The 14,826-nt window shown below is 39.7% G+C and overlaps 1 protein-coding gene across 4 annotated transcripts in view; it reads left to right on the top strand.

The window, feature by feature from the left end:
• Positions 1 to 13,143, top strand: part of TBK1 (TANK binding kinase 1) — a 51,341-nt gene extending 38,198 nt beyond the window's left edge. For all 4 annotated transcript variants that reach the window (XM_045184675.2, XM_024576255.3, XM_045184674.3 and 1 more), the window contains 8 exons: positions 6,497 to 6,618; positions 6,716 to 6,792; positions 7,411 to 7,450; positions 7,945 to 8,046; positions 8,167 to 8,263; positions 9,128 to 9,234; positions 9,455 to 9,526; positions 12,372 to 13,143. In XM_045184675.2, the coding sequence (XP_045040610.2) occupies positions 6,497 to 6,618; positions 6,716 to 6,792; positions 7,411 to 7,450; positions 7,945 to 8,046; positions 8,167 to 8,263; positions 9,128 to 9,234; positions 9,455 to 9,526; positions 12,372 to 12,423 (669 nt within the window). In that variant the 3' untranslated portion in view covers positions 12,424 to 13,143. The remainder of the gene's footprint in view (positions 1 to 6,496; positions 6,619 to 6,715; positions 6,793 to 7,410; positions 7,451 to 7,944; positions 8,047 to 8,166; positions 8,264 to 9,127; positions 9,235 to 9,454; positions 9,527 to 12,371) is intronic.
• The last annotated feature ends 1,683 nt before the right edge of the window (positions 13,144 to 14,826 follow it).

The raw sequence follows: 14,826 nt of genomic DNA, 5'->3' as shown, positions 1-14,826 counted from the left end.
TTAGATTTCCTGTAAGAATTGAAGGATGGATGATTAAATAGCTTACGGCCACCAGGTCCTATGAAGTCAGGGCTTTGACTCAATTACTTTTCACTAGATTGCGTCGTTTTCCTCCTAGTATGTACAGTTACTGTGATTCCTCTCTTAATGAAGACCTTACAATATTTTTCTGCTGTAGAAAAACTTTTAAAATAAAATTTATGTGTAGAAATGATAACAAATATGCTCCTCTCCCAAAAAGTGATTATTAAAGGTCTGTTCAGTGTCCTGCAGCAGTGGTTCTCAGAGTAGTTCCTGGACCAGAGGCCTCAGCCTCACATAGGAACTTGTTAGAAACACATTTTGGGGTCCCACCTGTTGTATCAGAAGCTGATGGTAGGGCCCAGCAATCTATGTTTGCTGGGTTCTTTACTTCCAGTAATTTTTTAGTTTTCAATTACAGTTGCTATACAATATCCTATTAATTTCAGGTATACACCCCTGTGATTAGACGTTATGTAACTTGCTTAAGTGATCATTCTAATACATCTCATACCAATCTAGCACCATACATCATTATTACAATATTAATCACTGTATTCCCTGTGTTGTACTTTACATCCCTATGACTATTCTGTAAGTACCAGTTTGTACTTTGCAGTTTGTTGTTGAAATTTTACTTACTTATTTTTAGAGAGACTGGAAGGGTGGGAAAAAGAGAGGGAGAGAAACAACAACCTACAAGAGAAACATGGATCAGTTGCCTCCCATATGCCCCCAACTGGGGACCTGGCTCACAACCCAGGCATGTGCCCTGACAGGAAATCAAATCAGGGACCTTTTGGTTTGCAAGACAGTGTGCGATCCACTGAGTCACACCAATCAGGGCCCAATTTGTACTTCTTAGTCCCTTCACCTTTTTCATCCATCCACCCAAACCCCTTCCCATCTGGCAACCATCAAAATGTTCATTGTATCTGTGAGTCTGTTTCTGTTTTGTTTGTTCATTTATTTTGTTCTTTATTTTTAATTTTGTAAAAGATTTTACTTATTTTTAAATGGGAGGGGAGGGAGAAAGAAAGGGAGAGAAATATCAATGTGTGGTTATCTCTTGCGTGCCCTGCACTGGGGTCTTGGCCCACAACCCAGGCATGTGCCCTGACTGGGAATTGAACCAGAGACCTTTTGCTTCACACTGGCACTCAGTCCACTGAGCCACACCAGCCAGGGCCATTTATTTTGTTTTTTAAATTCAGTTGTTGATATGTATTTATTACCATTTTATTACTGATATTTTTTTCTTTTTTTTTTCTTCTTTTTCTTAAGGAAGATCCTTTACCATTCCATATACACTGGACTCCTTTAGTTTTTTATCATCTGGGAAGCTCTTTATATGTCCTTCAATTCTAAACGATAGCTTTGCTGGGTAAAGTAATCTTGGTTGTAGGTCCTTGCTTTTCATCACTTTGAATATTTCTTGCCCATCCCTTCTGGCCTGCAATGTAGCTGTTGAGAAATCAGCTGACAGTCTTATGGGAACTCCTTGGTAGGTAACTGCTTTTCTCTGGATGCTTTTAAGATTCTCTCTTTATCTTTAACTTTGGCATTTTAATTATGATGTGTCTTGGTCTTGTCCTCTTTACGTCCATCTTGTTTGGGACTCTGTGCTTCCTGGACTTACATGTCTATTTTCTTCACCAGGTTATGGAAGTTTTCTGTCATTTTCTTTACCTAGGTTTTCAATTCCTGCTCGCTCTCTCCTCTTGGCATCCCCATGATGCAAATGTTGGTATGCTTGAAGTTATCCCAAAGGCTCCTTATACTATCCTCATTTCTTTTTTTATTCCTTTTTCTTTACTCTGTCCTGATTGGAGGTGTTTTCTGCTTCCTTATTTTCCAAATCTCTGATTTTATCTTCTGCTTCATCTACTCCACTGTTGATTCTCAGTAATGTATTCTTCGTTTCTGATTGGTTCTTTATGTTTTGTAGTTCCATTTTTATGTTTATATCTCTTTGTTGAAGTTCTCCCTAAGTTCACCTACTCTTCCCCTAAGTTCATTGAGCATCCTTATAATCAGTGTTTTGAACTCTTCATCTGATAGATTGCTTATCTCCATTTTGTTTTAGTTCTTCTTCTGGAGTTTTGTTCTGTTCTTTCATTTGGGCCATTTTTCTTTGTCTCCTCATTTTGGCAGCTTCCCTGTGTTTGTTTCTATGTGTTAGGCAGAGTGAGTACATCTCCTAGGCTTGATAGACTGGCCTCTGTAGTAGGTGTCCTGTAGGGTCCAGTGGCACAGCCTCCTGTTCACTCTAGCTGGGCAGTTGACCTGAAACTCCCCACCACATGGGCTGTGTTCACCCTCCTGTTGTAGTTGAACCTTGATTGCTGCTGGCACCTCAGTGGGAGGTATTTATCCTTAGGCCAGTTGGCTGCCAGCACTGGCCGTGACCACTGTGGAAGATGAGCTGTACAGTGGCCTACTCCACAGAGCAGGACTTACTTCAGCAGGACTTTGGTGCCTACTGAGTCTGCCCCTTGAGTAAGTCACTTCTGAAAGTGGTTGGGTGGTGCTTCGATGTGGTCTGAAGCTGTCCAACATGTGCGCTGGCTCTGCGGCCTCCCAGGAGGTGCAGGCCAAGATCAGCTGCCACCTGTGTTCTGCTCAGGGCAAGCCATCATGAGCTACAGAGCCATCTGCAGATGGCTGCTACTTGTGCTGGGCTTAGAGTTGCCAGGAGAGACCAAGCTGTGAACCAAGGCTGGCTGCTGCTTGTTTGAGAGGTTTTAGGAAAGTCGCCCCTATTCCTCCCTTCCCCCTTCCCACTGAAATCCCTCCATGTCCATTTCTCTGATTCTGTTCCTGAAGCATAAGCCAAGACAGGCTGTTTGAGTGGAAAAGCCTCTAGAAACAGCTTGGTGGGCCTGCAAGTTGGGTAGGGCAACTCGGAATCTCCAGTGTCCGGCAAATCATGTGAGCCAGGTTGGTGGAAACTCAGATATGGCACCTGCCTACCAACTCTGTGAGGAGAGGGCTCAGAAAAGAAATAATGGCTTCTGCCAGCACTTCTGCCTGGGAAAAAGGTTCCCCTCCAGCTATCATCTTGATGCAAGACAATTTAATTTCTCCCCATCTGTCCCTGGTGCATTTCCAGCTGCTTTCCCCGCTCTGGAGCTCACAAACTGAGTCTTAGTACATCCATGCATGGGCCCTTTAAGAGGAACTACCTGGACTCCAAGAGCCCTCTTTCTCACTCATTCACAATCCACATTGGATTTTACAGCCAGAAGTTGTGGGAGCTTCTCTTGGCACTGGAATCTTGGGCTGGGTGGCCTGATATAGGGGTGGGACCCCTCGCTCTTCAAGGGGAACCTCTGCAGCCAAGATATCCTTCCTGGTTTTTTAAAAGTATATTTTATTAGTTATGCTATTACAGTTTTCCCAATTTTCCCCCTTTCCCCCCCTCTCTGCCCTGCACCCCCCAACCCTCCAGCATTCCCCTCCCTTAGTTCATGTCCATGGGTTGTACATATAAGTTCTTTGAGTTCTCTGTTTCCTATACCATTTTTGACCTCTCCCCATCTATTTTATGCCTACCACTTATGCTGCTTCTTCCCTGTACCTTTCCCCACTATTCCTCCCTTCCCCCTCCCCACTGAAATCCCTCCATGTGATGTCCATTTCTGATTCTGTTTCTGTTCTAGTTTGCTTAGTTTTTGTTTTCGTTTTTCTTTTTTTTTTTTAGGTTCATTTGTTCATAGTTGTGAGTTTGTTGTCATTTTACTGTTCATATTTTTTATCTTTTTCTTAGATAAGTCCCTTTAACATTTCATATAATAATGGCTTGGTGATGATGAACTCCTTTAACTTGGCCTTATCTGTGAAGCACTTTATCTGCCCTTCCATTCTAAATGAAAGCTTTGCTGGATAGAGTAATCTTGGATGTAGGTCCTTGCCTTTCATGACTTGGAATACTTCTTTCCAGTGCATTTTTGCCTGCAAGGTTTCTTTGGAGAAATCAGCTAAAAGTCTTACGGAAACTCCTTTGTAGGTAACTGTCTCCTTTTCTCTTGCTGCTTTTAGGATTCTCTCTTATCTCTAATCTTGGGTAACTTAATGATGATGTGCCTTGGTGTGTTCCTTTTTGGATTCAACTTTTTCGGGACTCTCTGGACTTCCTGGAAGTCTATTTCCTACAGCAGATTGGGGAAGTTTTCCTTTGATATTTGTTCAAATAAGTGTTCGATTTCTTGCTGTTGTTCTCCTTCTGGCACCCCTATAATTCAGATACTGGAACATTTCAGGCTGTCCCAGAGGTTCCTAAGCCTCTCTTCACTTTTTTGAACTCTTGTTTCTTCATTCTGTTCTGGTTGGGTGTTAATTTCCTCTTTTTGTTCCAAATTGTTGCTTTGAGTCCTGGTTTCCTGCCCGTCACTGTTGGTTCCCTGACTATTTGGCTTTATTTCATTTTGGGTATGTTTCATTTGTTCATTTTTCGACCAAGCTCAATCAGATCTGTAAGCATTTTGATTACCAGGACTATGTCCTCATTGCCTAGCTCTCTTTCTGAAGCTTTGCTCTGTTCTTTCATTTGGGCCATGTTTCTTTGTCTCTGTGCAGCTGATAGGTTGTAAGGGGGCGGGGCCTTAGCTATTCACAGGGGTGGGTGGGGAGGCAAACCTCTATGCTGCTCTGTGACACTGCCTGTGTGGGAGGGGCCAGAGAGGGAACAATGCAGCTCGCCTGCCTGCTCGTCTCTAGCCCACTTTTCAACTCTGGCATGAGACTGGGAGTTTTTTTCCCACCATGGCAACTGCCCAAAGTCTGCCGTCAACTCTGAGTCTCAGTTTCGCCTTCAGCGAGCCCTGCCTATGCAGTCCGCCACCTCACCGCTTACCAGTCTGGTTGTTCTGGTTGACTTTTTCTTTAATTTATTGGTTGTCAGAGTTCCATGCAGTTTGATTTTCTGACACTTCTGGTTGTTTATTGATTTTTAGATTGGTTGTTATCCTTCTTTTGGTTGTGCGAGGAAGCGAAGGGTTTCTACCTATGCCTCCATCTTGGCCAGAACTTATCTATACCACCTCCTTCCTTTATCTGCCACACGTGGCTTTGGGACCAGCCTGTTGCGCACCTCCGCGCCTCTAACCAGTCTTGATGTGGCTTCTTCTTTATATTTTTAGTTGTAGTACTTCAGTTAGATTTCAGACGGCTCTGAAAGATGGTTGTTCTGTAGTTTAGTTGTAAGTTTGATATGGTTGTGGGAGGATGCAAGTACTGTGTTTGCCTACGCCGCCATCTTGACTGGAAGCCCCAGCAATACATGTTTTACCAAACCCTCCAGAAGGTTGCGATGCTGCTAAAGTTTGACAACCACTGTTTTTAGTCTTCTCTTTTTATGTATATTATTAAATGTGCCCTGGCCAGTGTGGCTCAGTTCGTTGTGACATTGTCCCATAACCAAAAGGTTGTGGGATCATTTCCTGGTCAGGGCACATACCTAGGTTGCAGGTTCCATGCCCATCCAGTCCGTGTACAGAGAGTCCCCAGTCTGGGTGCATACAAGAGGCAACTAATTGATGTTTCTCTCTCACATTAATGTTTCTCTCCCTTTCTCCCTTCCTCTCTCCCTTCTTTTTTCTCTAAAAGCAATGAAAAAATGTCCCGGGCGAGGATTAAAAAAAAAAAAGAAAATTTGTTATAATAACAGTAAAGTGCTATTTTTGTCTTTCCAGTTAGCAAGGATTAATCAGAGTTTCTGATTCAACAGATGGGGCCCCAAAGTGTGCATTTGTAACTAGCTCCCATGTGAGGCTGAGGCTGCTGGTACAGTGCTGGCAAGAGTATAGTAAACAAGGCACATTTGTTGCTCGTGGCAATGTAAACCCCCACTTAAGACTGTATCTGAAAAGCAATAGTATGTGTCAGAACCCCTAAAATATTTTGATACCTTTATTCTTTTAAGTCTAACCTTTATCCTTTTTTAAAAAGGTTTACAAATGCTTCGTTCTGTGGCAAATAAATGATACATTTGCTAAGCTTAAAATGAAAAGGATGTTTTCCTTTTCTGCTTTTAACAGGACTTACTTTTTTTTGGCCTTCTGACATATACAGCGCAGTCCTGGCTACCTGCATTTTATCCTTGGGACTATGCCAGTTCTCCTACTTGATTTTTTACAACTCTCTGAGATAGCGTATTAACAGTTTTACAGATAAAAAAAACAGAAGCTTAATTGAATAAAATAGAAGCTTGATAAAAAATATTTTGTATGTTTTTTTAAAAGGATATTTAATGTGAAGAATGTTTTTAAAATGTATTAATACTAGTTAGTCTCATATTATCATGCCATACTCATGGTGGAAATCAACCTAAGAAACTGTCATTGCATTTAAAGATAAAAATAATTATTCTGACTTTGAATTAAAGTAACCTGTAAAAGAAATAGGATTCAGACTTTAGACTCCATTGACACTGTGACTTCGGTAATCTGGATCTGAACTCACTGGTTTTATTTAGCTCTCCAGTTCTCAGGGAACAATAGAAACCAGCCTGCAGGATATCGAAAGCAAATTATCTCCGGGCGGACTGCTGTCGGAGACATGGGCCCATCAAGAAGGCACTCATCCAAGAGACAGACAGTAGGTTATAACTTCATTGGTAGTTTCTGCTCTATTGTTAAATGTCCTTTTTCACATCGACTCAGTTAATTTATTTGAGCTTTTCTTCCTTATATAGTGTGGAAAAGCTACAAGTCCTGTTAAATTGCATCACAGAGATTTACTATCAGTTCAAAAAAGACAAAGCAGAACGTAGTAAGTAAAATTTGCCATTTGTTAATCTAATGAGTCAACCCTACTAGTTGTAATTCACTTGCATTAATTCAGTATATATGTAAGAGTTGCTTCTTAAGTTGTTTTTCAGAGATTTGATTCTGTCAGGAAAGAGATGAAATGTACTTAAAGTTATTTTTGAAACCAACCTTTTGAATATTTTAAATCCGGGGTCATGAACTCCACAACCTGTAGAGGCCAGGCATGTAACAGGAGTGACATGGGCCAGTGGAGACTGAGGAGAGCTGCAGAGGAGGGACCCGCATCGAAAGCGGAGAGCCAACATTCCAATTTACTTGATTTGTTGCCCAATCTTTCTGCAGCTCAAGAAAAACAAACAAAAAAACAAGCTTTATTGGAAATAGTTTGATTTTAAATGTTGGCAGTTAATGTTTCTGTTTAATGTAAATAACTTGATTCTAAATGTTGGCAGTTAATGTTTCTGGTTAATGTTAACACTGTACAGACCAAATAAAAGCGTTAGTGAGCTATATCTAACCCCTGCTTTAAGACTTTTTTAAGTAATCTCAAAAGAAAAGAGAACTATCTGTGATTTTATGGTTGTACATTTACAAAAGTAATATATTTTTTTACTTTCAGGACTAGCTTATAATGAAGAACAAATCCACAAATTTGATAAGTAAGTGTCCAGATTATGTTTAATAATTATTTTTGATTGTTAATGTGATTCTTCTTAAAGTTTAAATTAATTACAATTAAAAATACATTTTAATCTTGGCTTTACACAGTTATTACTCTGTGTGCACGTATTTGAGGCCCACTTTATCCAGCCCCTGGTTGAGAGGCTACTGGGATGGGAGGACGAGGGGGGCAGGCTTCTTCCGCCTCACGTGCTCTATTGCAGAACGATAGACAGTAAGAGAATACAGGCAAGGACAGACTTAACCACCTCCTTAACCTTAGTGTCATCAATAAGTATTTTTTGACTCTTCTCCATTCTCATTCTCCTTTTGCCGCTACGGTGTCTATCTTAGAAACTTTTGACATTTCATAAGTATTCTAAAGTCACAGTAGTCATTACAGAAAACAACTTGTATATACTTGAAAAATTTTTAATACTGTAAATAGAAACAGTGATACTGGTTTAAGCCTCTGATTACTCCTGGATTGCAGGCAAAAGCTGTATTACCATGCAACGAAAGCCATGACCCACTTTACAGATGAGTGCGTTAAAAAGTACGAGACATTTTTGGATAAATCGGAAGAGTGGATGAGGTAGGTAAATTGTTTGGAACATAATTAGTAGTTTGTACACATTTTAATGGATATTGTATATTTGAAGTAAGAGTAATATTCCATTAGATTGCTTATTAATTGATTCCTTTTGGTTTTCAGAAAGATGCTTCATCTTAGGAAACAGTTATTATCCCTAACTAATCAGTGTTTTGATATTGGAGAAGAAATATCAAAGTATCAAGACTATACTAATGAGGTACGGCCATCAAAGTATCTAGAAAATAAAACCGTTCTTTCCTGTTAGGAGAAATTGAAATAAAAATCTTTGCAGTTTATGTGTGGCTATGGCTGTGAAGGCAGAGATAGAGCATCATACGCATGGATCGGCTCTCCTTACCCATTTGTGGTATATATTTTGGGCCAAGTTTTAAGAACTTAGATTTTAATTTTTGTTTTACAAGATTTTATTCGTTCGTTTTTAGACAGAGGGGAAGGGTGGGAGAGAGGGAGAGAAACATCAATGTGTGGTTGCCTCACGTGCACCCCTTACTGGGGACCCGGCCTGCAACCCCGGCATGTACCCTAAGCTGAGAATTGAACCAGTGACCCTTTGGTTCACAGACCAGCGCTCAATCCACTGAGCCACACCAGGCAGGGCAGATTTTAATTTTTTAAGATTTTATTTCTTTATTTTTTGGAGAGAAGGGGAGGGAGGGAGAAAGAGAAGAAGAGAAACATTGATGAGAGAGAGAAACATCCGTCAGTTTCCTCTCGCACACTCCCTGTCTGGGGACCGAGCACACAACCCGGGTATGTGCCCTGACCAGGAATCGAACTGGCCACCTTTTGCTTTGTGGGACAACACCCAACCCAGCTGAGCCACACTGGTCAGGGCAAGAACTTAGATGTTCTGCAATTAAAAAAACATCTGATAGACTGTTCATTTTTCATCTGTAAGAAAAGATTTTTTAAAAAGAATGTTGATTTAAGTATTGTATCATTGATGGTTTTGAAATTAAAACTTAAAGCTGTAAAGGGTTATTAAAACCTGTAACATTAATCTAAGATCTGTAATAAGTACTTGTTCTGTGATTGACTTGGGGATCTTTTCATGTTCTAGTTACAGGAAACTTTGCCTCAGAAAATGTTTGCAGCCTCCAGTGGCATCAAACATACCATGGCCTCAATTTATCCATGTTCTAACACATTAGTAGAAATGACTCTTGGGTAAGAAATTTATTCTTTGGTAGCTATGATGTTTCCATTTGGTTTTGTTTCAGTTTGTGATCTTGATTTCTCATATTGAAACTTTTGATATTTGTTGTAAGTCAGTTTGCAAATGTTATTTAGTGGCTTAATTCAAGCTATAGAACTAAAACATAATTCTAAAACATTTGCATACCTTTTTGAGCAGAGAAGCTTATTTATCTTTATTTTGTATGTGTAGTATGAAGAAATTAAAAGAAGAAATGGAAGGGGTGGTTAAAGAACTTGCTGAAAATAATCATATTTTAGAAAGGTGAGTTAATGCAGATATCATTCCGCCCTGTGATTTTATATGCAGTCAGGTGTGTGTGTGTGTGTGTGTCTACATTTGTATCTCTCTGTCTTCCCTTATCAACAGATGAGGCAGTGAGAAAGGGATAGAAGGGCAGAGCCCTTAGGTTTTTACTTCAGTGATGCCTTTTAATGTGTTTGGGGTTGTTTGGCTAAAGACAGGTCTAGCATGATTGATTCCATTTTATAGAAGCACTGGTTGATAGAATTATTTACTTACTTACTTGAATCAGTTTGTGAAAATGAAAATCTCTTATACGTTATTTCTCATAGCATTTTCTCATTAGAATTACAATTTTCAATTTTGGAATCAGAGTTGCTTACGAGATGCCAGCCCCCCGTGTGGTGCTGGATAACTTACAGAGCTTTCTGCAAACCTTGCCGGTGCACGCCGTCCGTAACGGCCGTTGTTTCAGGAGGTGGGTGCCTGCTGATCTGCAGAGTCCTCAAAGATCAGGGAAAAGAGAGCTGGAAGATGTCCAGAGCCAATAAAGCCACTTTGAGATGACTGTTCCCTCGTCCCTGTTCCTCAGAGACATTAAATCGTACTTGGTTTTCTAATAGAATAGATCCCTTCTCTTGCCAGTCCTTAGGTGTTCCTCTGTGGGTTCTCTAACCTCTAAAATCCTAATAAAAATATTTCACATTTATGATGTTTTATACACTCACAGTGCACTTTCACGCTGCATTATGTCACTTAACATGCGTTCCAGCCTTATACAACAGTCTTCATTCACATTCTATGAACATTGAAGTTCATACCCTGAGAAGACATGTTGGACCTAGAACCCAGCCTCCCCTCTCCTCCTAAAATCTTTTCCCCACTGTCAGAAAATCACATGGTTTTTGAGCTGTGTGTAGAAAGTTATGAGACACTTCTGTAGTATTACTGATTTTTTTAATTTAATGAATTGCTAAAGAATTTTTTTAAGGATTCTACCTGCCCTTTCTCATGCCGCCCCATCCTCACCAAAGTAATCACTATTAATCGTTTGTTGTACGTGCGTGTTTTATAAGAATGGAATCATTCTGTTCACACTGGTTTAGTCTTATTTTTTCACTTAAGGCTATAATATCAGAGGTACCTTTTCAAGTCCATACACACAGCTCTTTTTTTTTTTTCATTTTCAACAGCTGCCTATTTCAGTGTGTGGGCTCTACCATATTTAATGCATCCCTATTGGGCATTTAATTCTAACTTTTTATACTTATAAACCATGCTTTGGTGAACACACTTGGATGCGTATCTTCATGCACTTGTGTGAGAGTCTTTTGAGGGATCAGTCTCTAGATGTGGAGTGGTCGGGTCGGTCGGCACGCACATTCACATGCTATAGGCATTGTTTATTTGGTCTTTATAACGCGTGTATGTCGTAGTCTCGAAGACTGCTTTTGTTAACAATGTTACCAATTTTTTTAATGTTTGCCAATTTGTTTAGTAAAAACTGATATTGTTCTTGTTTTAATTTGCATTTTTTGGTTAATAATTATGTCAAGCATGTTTTTATATGTTCATTTGGGGGTTTTTTTCTATGTCTTGCCTATTAGGTTTTAAAATCTCTTCTCCTATTGGTTTTTGGCAACTACATTAGTAATAATCTATCTTTTTATAGCATTCAGTTTATAATTTGTTCACAACTTCAGCTAAATCCTAAATTTATCTTGTAAGATTAAAGGTCAGCAAACAGAGAAGACTATTAAAATGTGCTTGAGCAGACTTTTATCCTGAACCACTTAGGCCTTATGAAATAAAGTCCCCTCTTCCCAAACTGTGTCCAGTAGGTAGGTTCTTCCTAAGTTTTACCTGTGGATCCATCTGACATCATACAGATGGTACAACACGCCATCACCACAACTGAAGTGACTGCTTAAGGGCTTGGGCCAGAGCCCGCAGCAGAAGCCAGGCCTTGTGCGCCGTCTCCGCGTGAATGGCGGCTTCACCTCACTGTCACTTCAGAAATCGCTTAATATCACCCTTCCCGACTGAACTTTCCCTCTGATTTTATTATCCTCCTCCGTGCAATGACCTTTCTTCTAGTCCTTTGTACGTACATTATTTTAGACATTTAGTCTTCTTTACTCCTTTTCTCCAAGTTTTCACCAAGTATTTCTCCAGGTGTTTCCGTATTCACCTCAACAGCTCATTCAGCTCTCCTGTCCCCCTCACGAGTGACTGGTTCTGACACCACCGATCTCCCTAACCCCAGGCTCTTGCCTCTGTCGTGGGTGTTTCAGTCAAAATCATCTTCCCAAATACTGGTCTGATCATGCCACTCCCTTGGCTCAAAAATGTCTCAATTCCTGTTATCTCAAAGGCAATTCTAAATTTACACTTGAATTCAAAGAATATAATAGTCTGTCCCCAGCCTCTTCACCCAACTTCATTTCCCACTACTCTCCAAAATGACAGTCTGTGCTCGCTTCAGCAGCACAGAGCCAAACAGCAGTCCGTTCCAGCAAGGGTCCATTCCATACTGTCCCTTTAGTATGTTCCTCTTACTCTTAGTTCCACATCTTTGCCTATAAATCCCACCCCGCCAAAAAGGAATCATCCAGTTCTTCCTAACACGTTCTGGATTACATCACTCTCCATTTTCTCTTAGGAAGTCTAAGCCACTGAATTGTATTTTTCCACATATTTATTATATAATACCACTGTTTTCCAGTAAGAAATAGAGGAGATCATAGTTGCTTAAACTATTTAAAAATAACAGTTTATTCCTCTGAAAAGTCTATAGTCTTTGTTAAAATGTTAGGGACCAAATAACTGGAATCTTTTGAGATTGCCTTTTTTCTTCTGTTTTTAGGTTTGGCTCTTTAACCATGGATGGTGGCCTTCGCAATGTTGACTGTCTTTAGCTTTCTAAGAAGTTTGAGAAAAGTTTCGGTTTGCACAAGAAAATAATGCTGAAGCATTAAATGAATGCTTCTACAGGTTGTGTCTTGTTTCTACAATTCAGTATTGATGTGGTCATGTAAATATGTACAATATTGTAAATACGTAAAAATATATATAAATTTTTGGCTGCTGTTAAGATGTAATTTTACCTTTTAACATTTATAATTCTATGAGGACATTTGACCTCAGTGAGCACTAGAAGAAAGCCATGACTGCTGTGTGGGGCATTGATCGTCCACTCTTCTGCGTAAGGCTAAGCCACATGTCTGGCTGCCTACTGGAAGCATTTGTGAACGGAACCAAAATGGGCACCCTTACAAACCGGAAGCCTGATGGCCGACACTTCTGTGATGGTAGAATGGAGAGGCAGCTTCCGTGGCCGGAGTGGGGAACCGAACCACTGTTTCCACAAGAGGCACAATTTTTTTGAGAAGGAAAGTGGCGTTATTTTATTTTGCAGGGTGCCCAGGTCCCGGTTATCTTCATATCTTTTTACTTTCAGATAAATTATTTAGCATAATTCTAAGTGATTTCACTATTAAAAACTATTCATTTTTATCTTGCCCATGAATTTTAAATTGTCAAAAAAATTAGGATCATTTCAACTGTTTTAAGCTGTATATTTCTTCTTTAGTTCTGCTTACTACTTGAACAAATACCAATAAATTTCTCAGTTTTAATGTAAAGAATGTGTATTTTCCTGTGTACAGTAGTTTGAGAAAGTTACCTTTGAAAGGAAGAACATGGCGATGATAGTAAATGAGTCTCAGACTGTTGATGTAGGGACAATTTTGTGTCTCTTCTAAACCCACCAATTCCAAGTGTAGTAAAAGTTCTTTCATAAACTTACGCTGCACAAATCCAAAGGGGACATTCTCTGAAAAAAACTACTCAGAGTTCTAGACTAACTGATTACACTCAGCAAGAAATTATTTCATCCAACAAGGATGTGTTGGGCTTTTGGTTTCCTGTGTATCAGATTATTGAAGTGTGATTATATACAACCCGCGTGTCCGTGATAAAGATTCCGTGTCCTAAATATGAGTCAGTAAATATGACTGTTAAGAACATTGGAAAACTGAAATAAATTAGGGGTTTATTTGAAATCTCAAATTGATACATTATTACGGTAAGGAATTTTAAATGTCACATACACACATTATACAAGTAAATGCATAGGTTGAATGACTTATATAAGCAGTTATCCCTGTCAAATACCTTCTGTTTCCATATGGGATGAAAGGGTATTTAATTCATCTTGATTTTAAATTTCAATTTGGCTTTAATTATATGGTTTAAATGATTATATCATTGAACATTAGATAAAATTCTACTTAAATTATGTAATTGGTTAATATATTCACAGATGTTTTTAAATTTCGGTGCCTGTAGAAAAGAACACCAATAAACAAACCTTTGCAGTGGTGGTTATATTTTTATAAAATGATTGGTAAAAACAATTCTCTTCCACATTAGTATTGGTTAAGACTTGCGGTTTTATTTCCCAGGTTACAAATCAAAATTCAATTAATATGTAATTGGCTTTATTAATTCGTGAGTTGGGCAGCATCTCATGTAGCAAGCGGAGAAATACTCTGAGGAGTTACACAAAATGGAAGGCCTTTAAGAAAGGAGAGTGGGGCAAGGGAGTCATCGGCAAAAGAAAAATGAAAGTTTATGTGAGGGTAATAAAGAGTTCAGGGTGACGATGGCTTCTCATTGGCTGAGCTGTGGCATTTCCTGTTGGCTGGGCTTGTGGCGGGGTCTCCGCGAGAAATAAAGAAATAATTGAAAACCTCCCTTCTTCCTGCTTGGACAGCAGGGTTAGTCTCTTGCTGTCTGAGGTAATAGACAGTAGCAGGGCGTGCGAGCCCTCTCCAGGCCTCGCCCACTCCAACTTCCGCTGAGGTTTTCTTTCACATCCAGACAGTAACATGGAAATCAAACAATTGACTTCAATATTTTACCCTCAAAAATGCACTCTTGTTTAAAGCATCTTAAGTCAATAAATACCTGGTGATACCAGTGTACTAACCTAGTGTTCTGGGTGACTAGTCAAGTGAAATTAGCTTTATATTTTTTATTTTTTGTGAATTTTATTCTTTTATTTTAGAGGGAGGGAGAAGGAGATGGATGGCAAGAAACGTGGATGTGAGAGAGAAACACCGATTGGGTGCCTCTTGTACGTGCCCCAGGAGACCCACCTGCAACTCAGGCATATGCGCTGACCCAGAATTGAACCAGTGACCTTTCAGTTGATGGGATAATGCCCAAGCAACTGAGCCCCACTGACCAGGGCCGAAATAAGTGGCATCTCTAGTTTCTGTAGTGTTTTTCTCCCCCAGTATTGTGATATTTTTCCA

Source organism: Desmodus rotundus, chromosome 3 (assembly GCF_022682495.2).
Source record: "Desmodus rotundus isolate HL8 chromosome 3, HLdesRot8A.1, whole genome shotgun sequence".
Classification (NCBI taxonomy): Eukaryota; Metazoa; Chordata; class Mammalia; order Chiroptera; family Phyllostomidae; genus Desmodus; species Desmodus rotundus.
The sequence above is the reverse complement of the archived record's forward strand: the minus strand, read 5'-3'. Positions and strand labels throughout refer to the sequence as shown.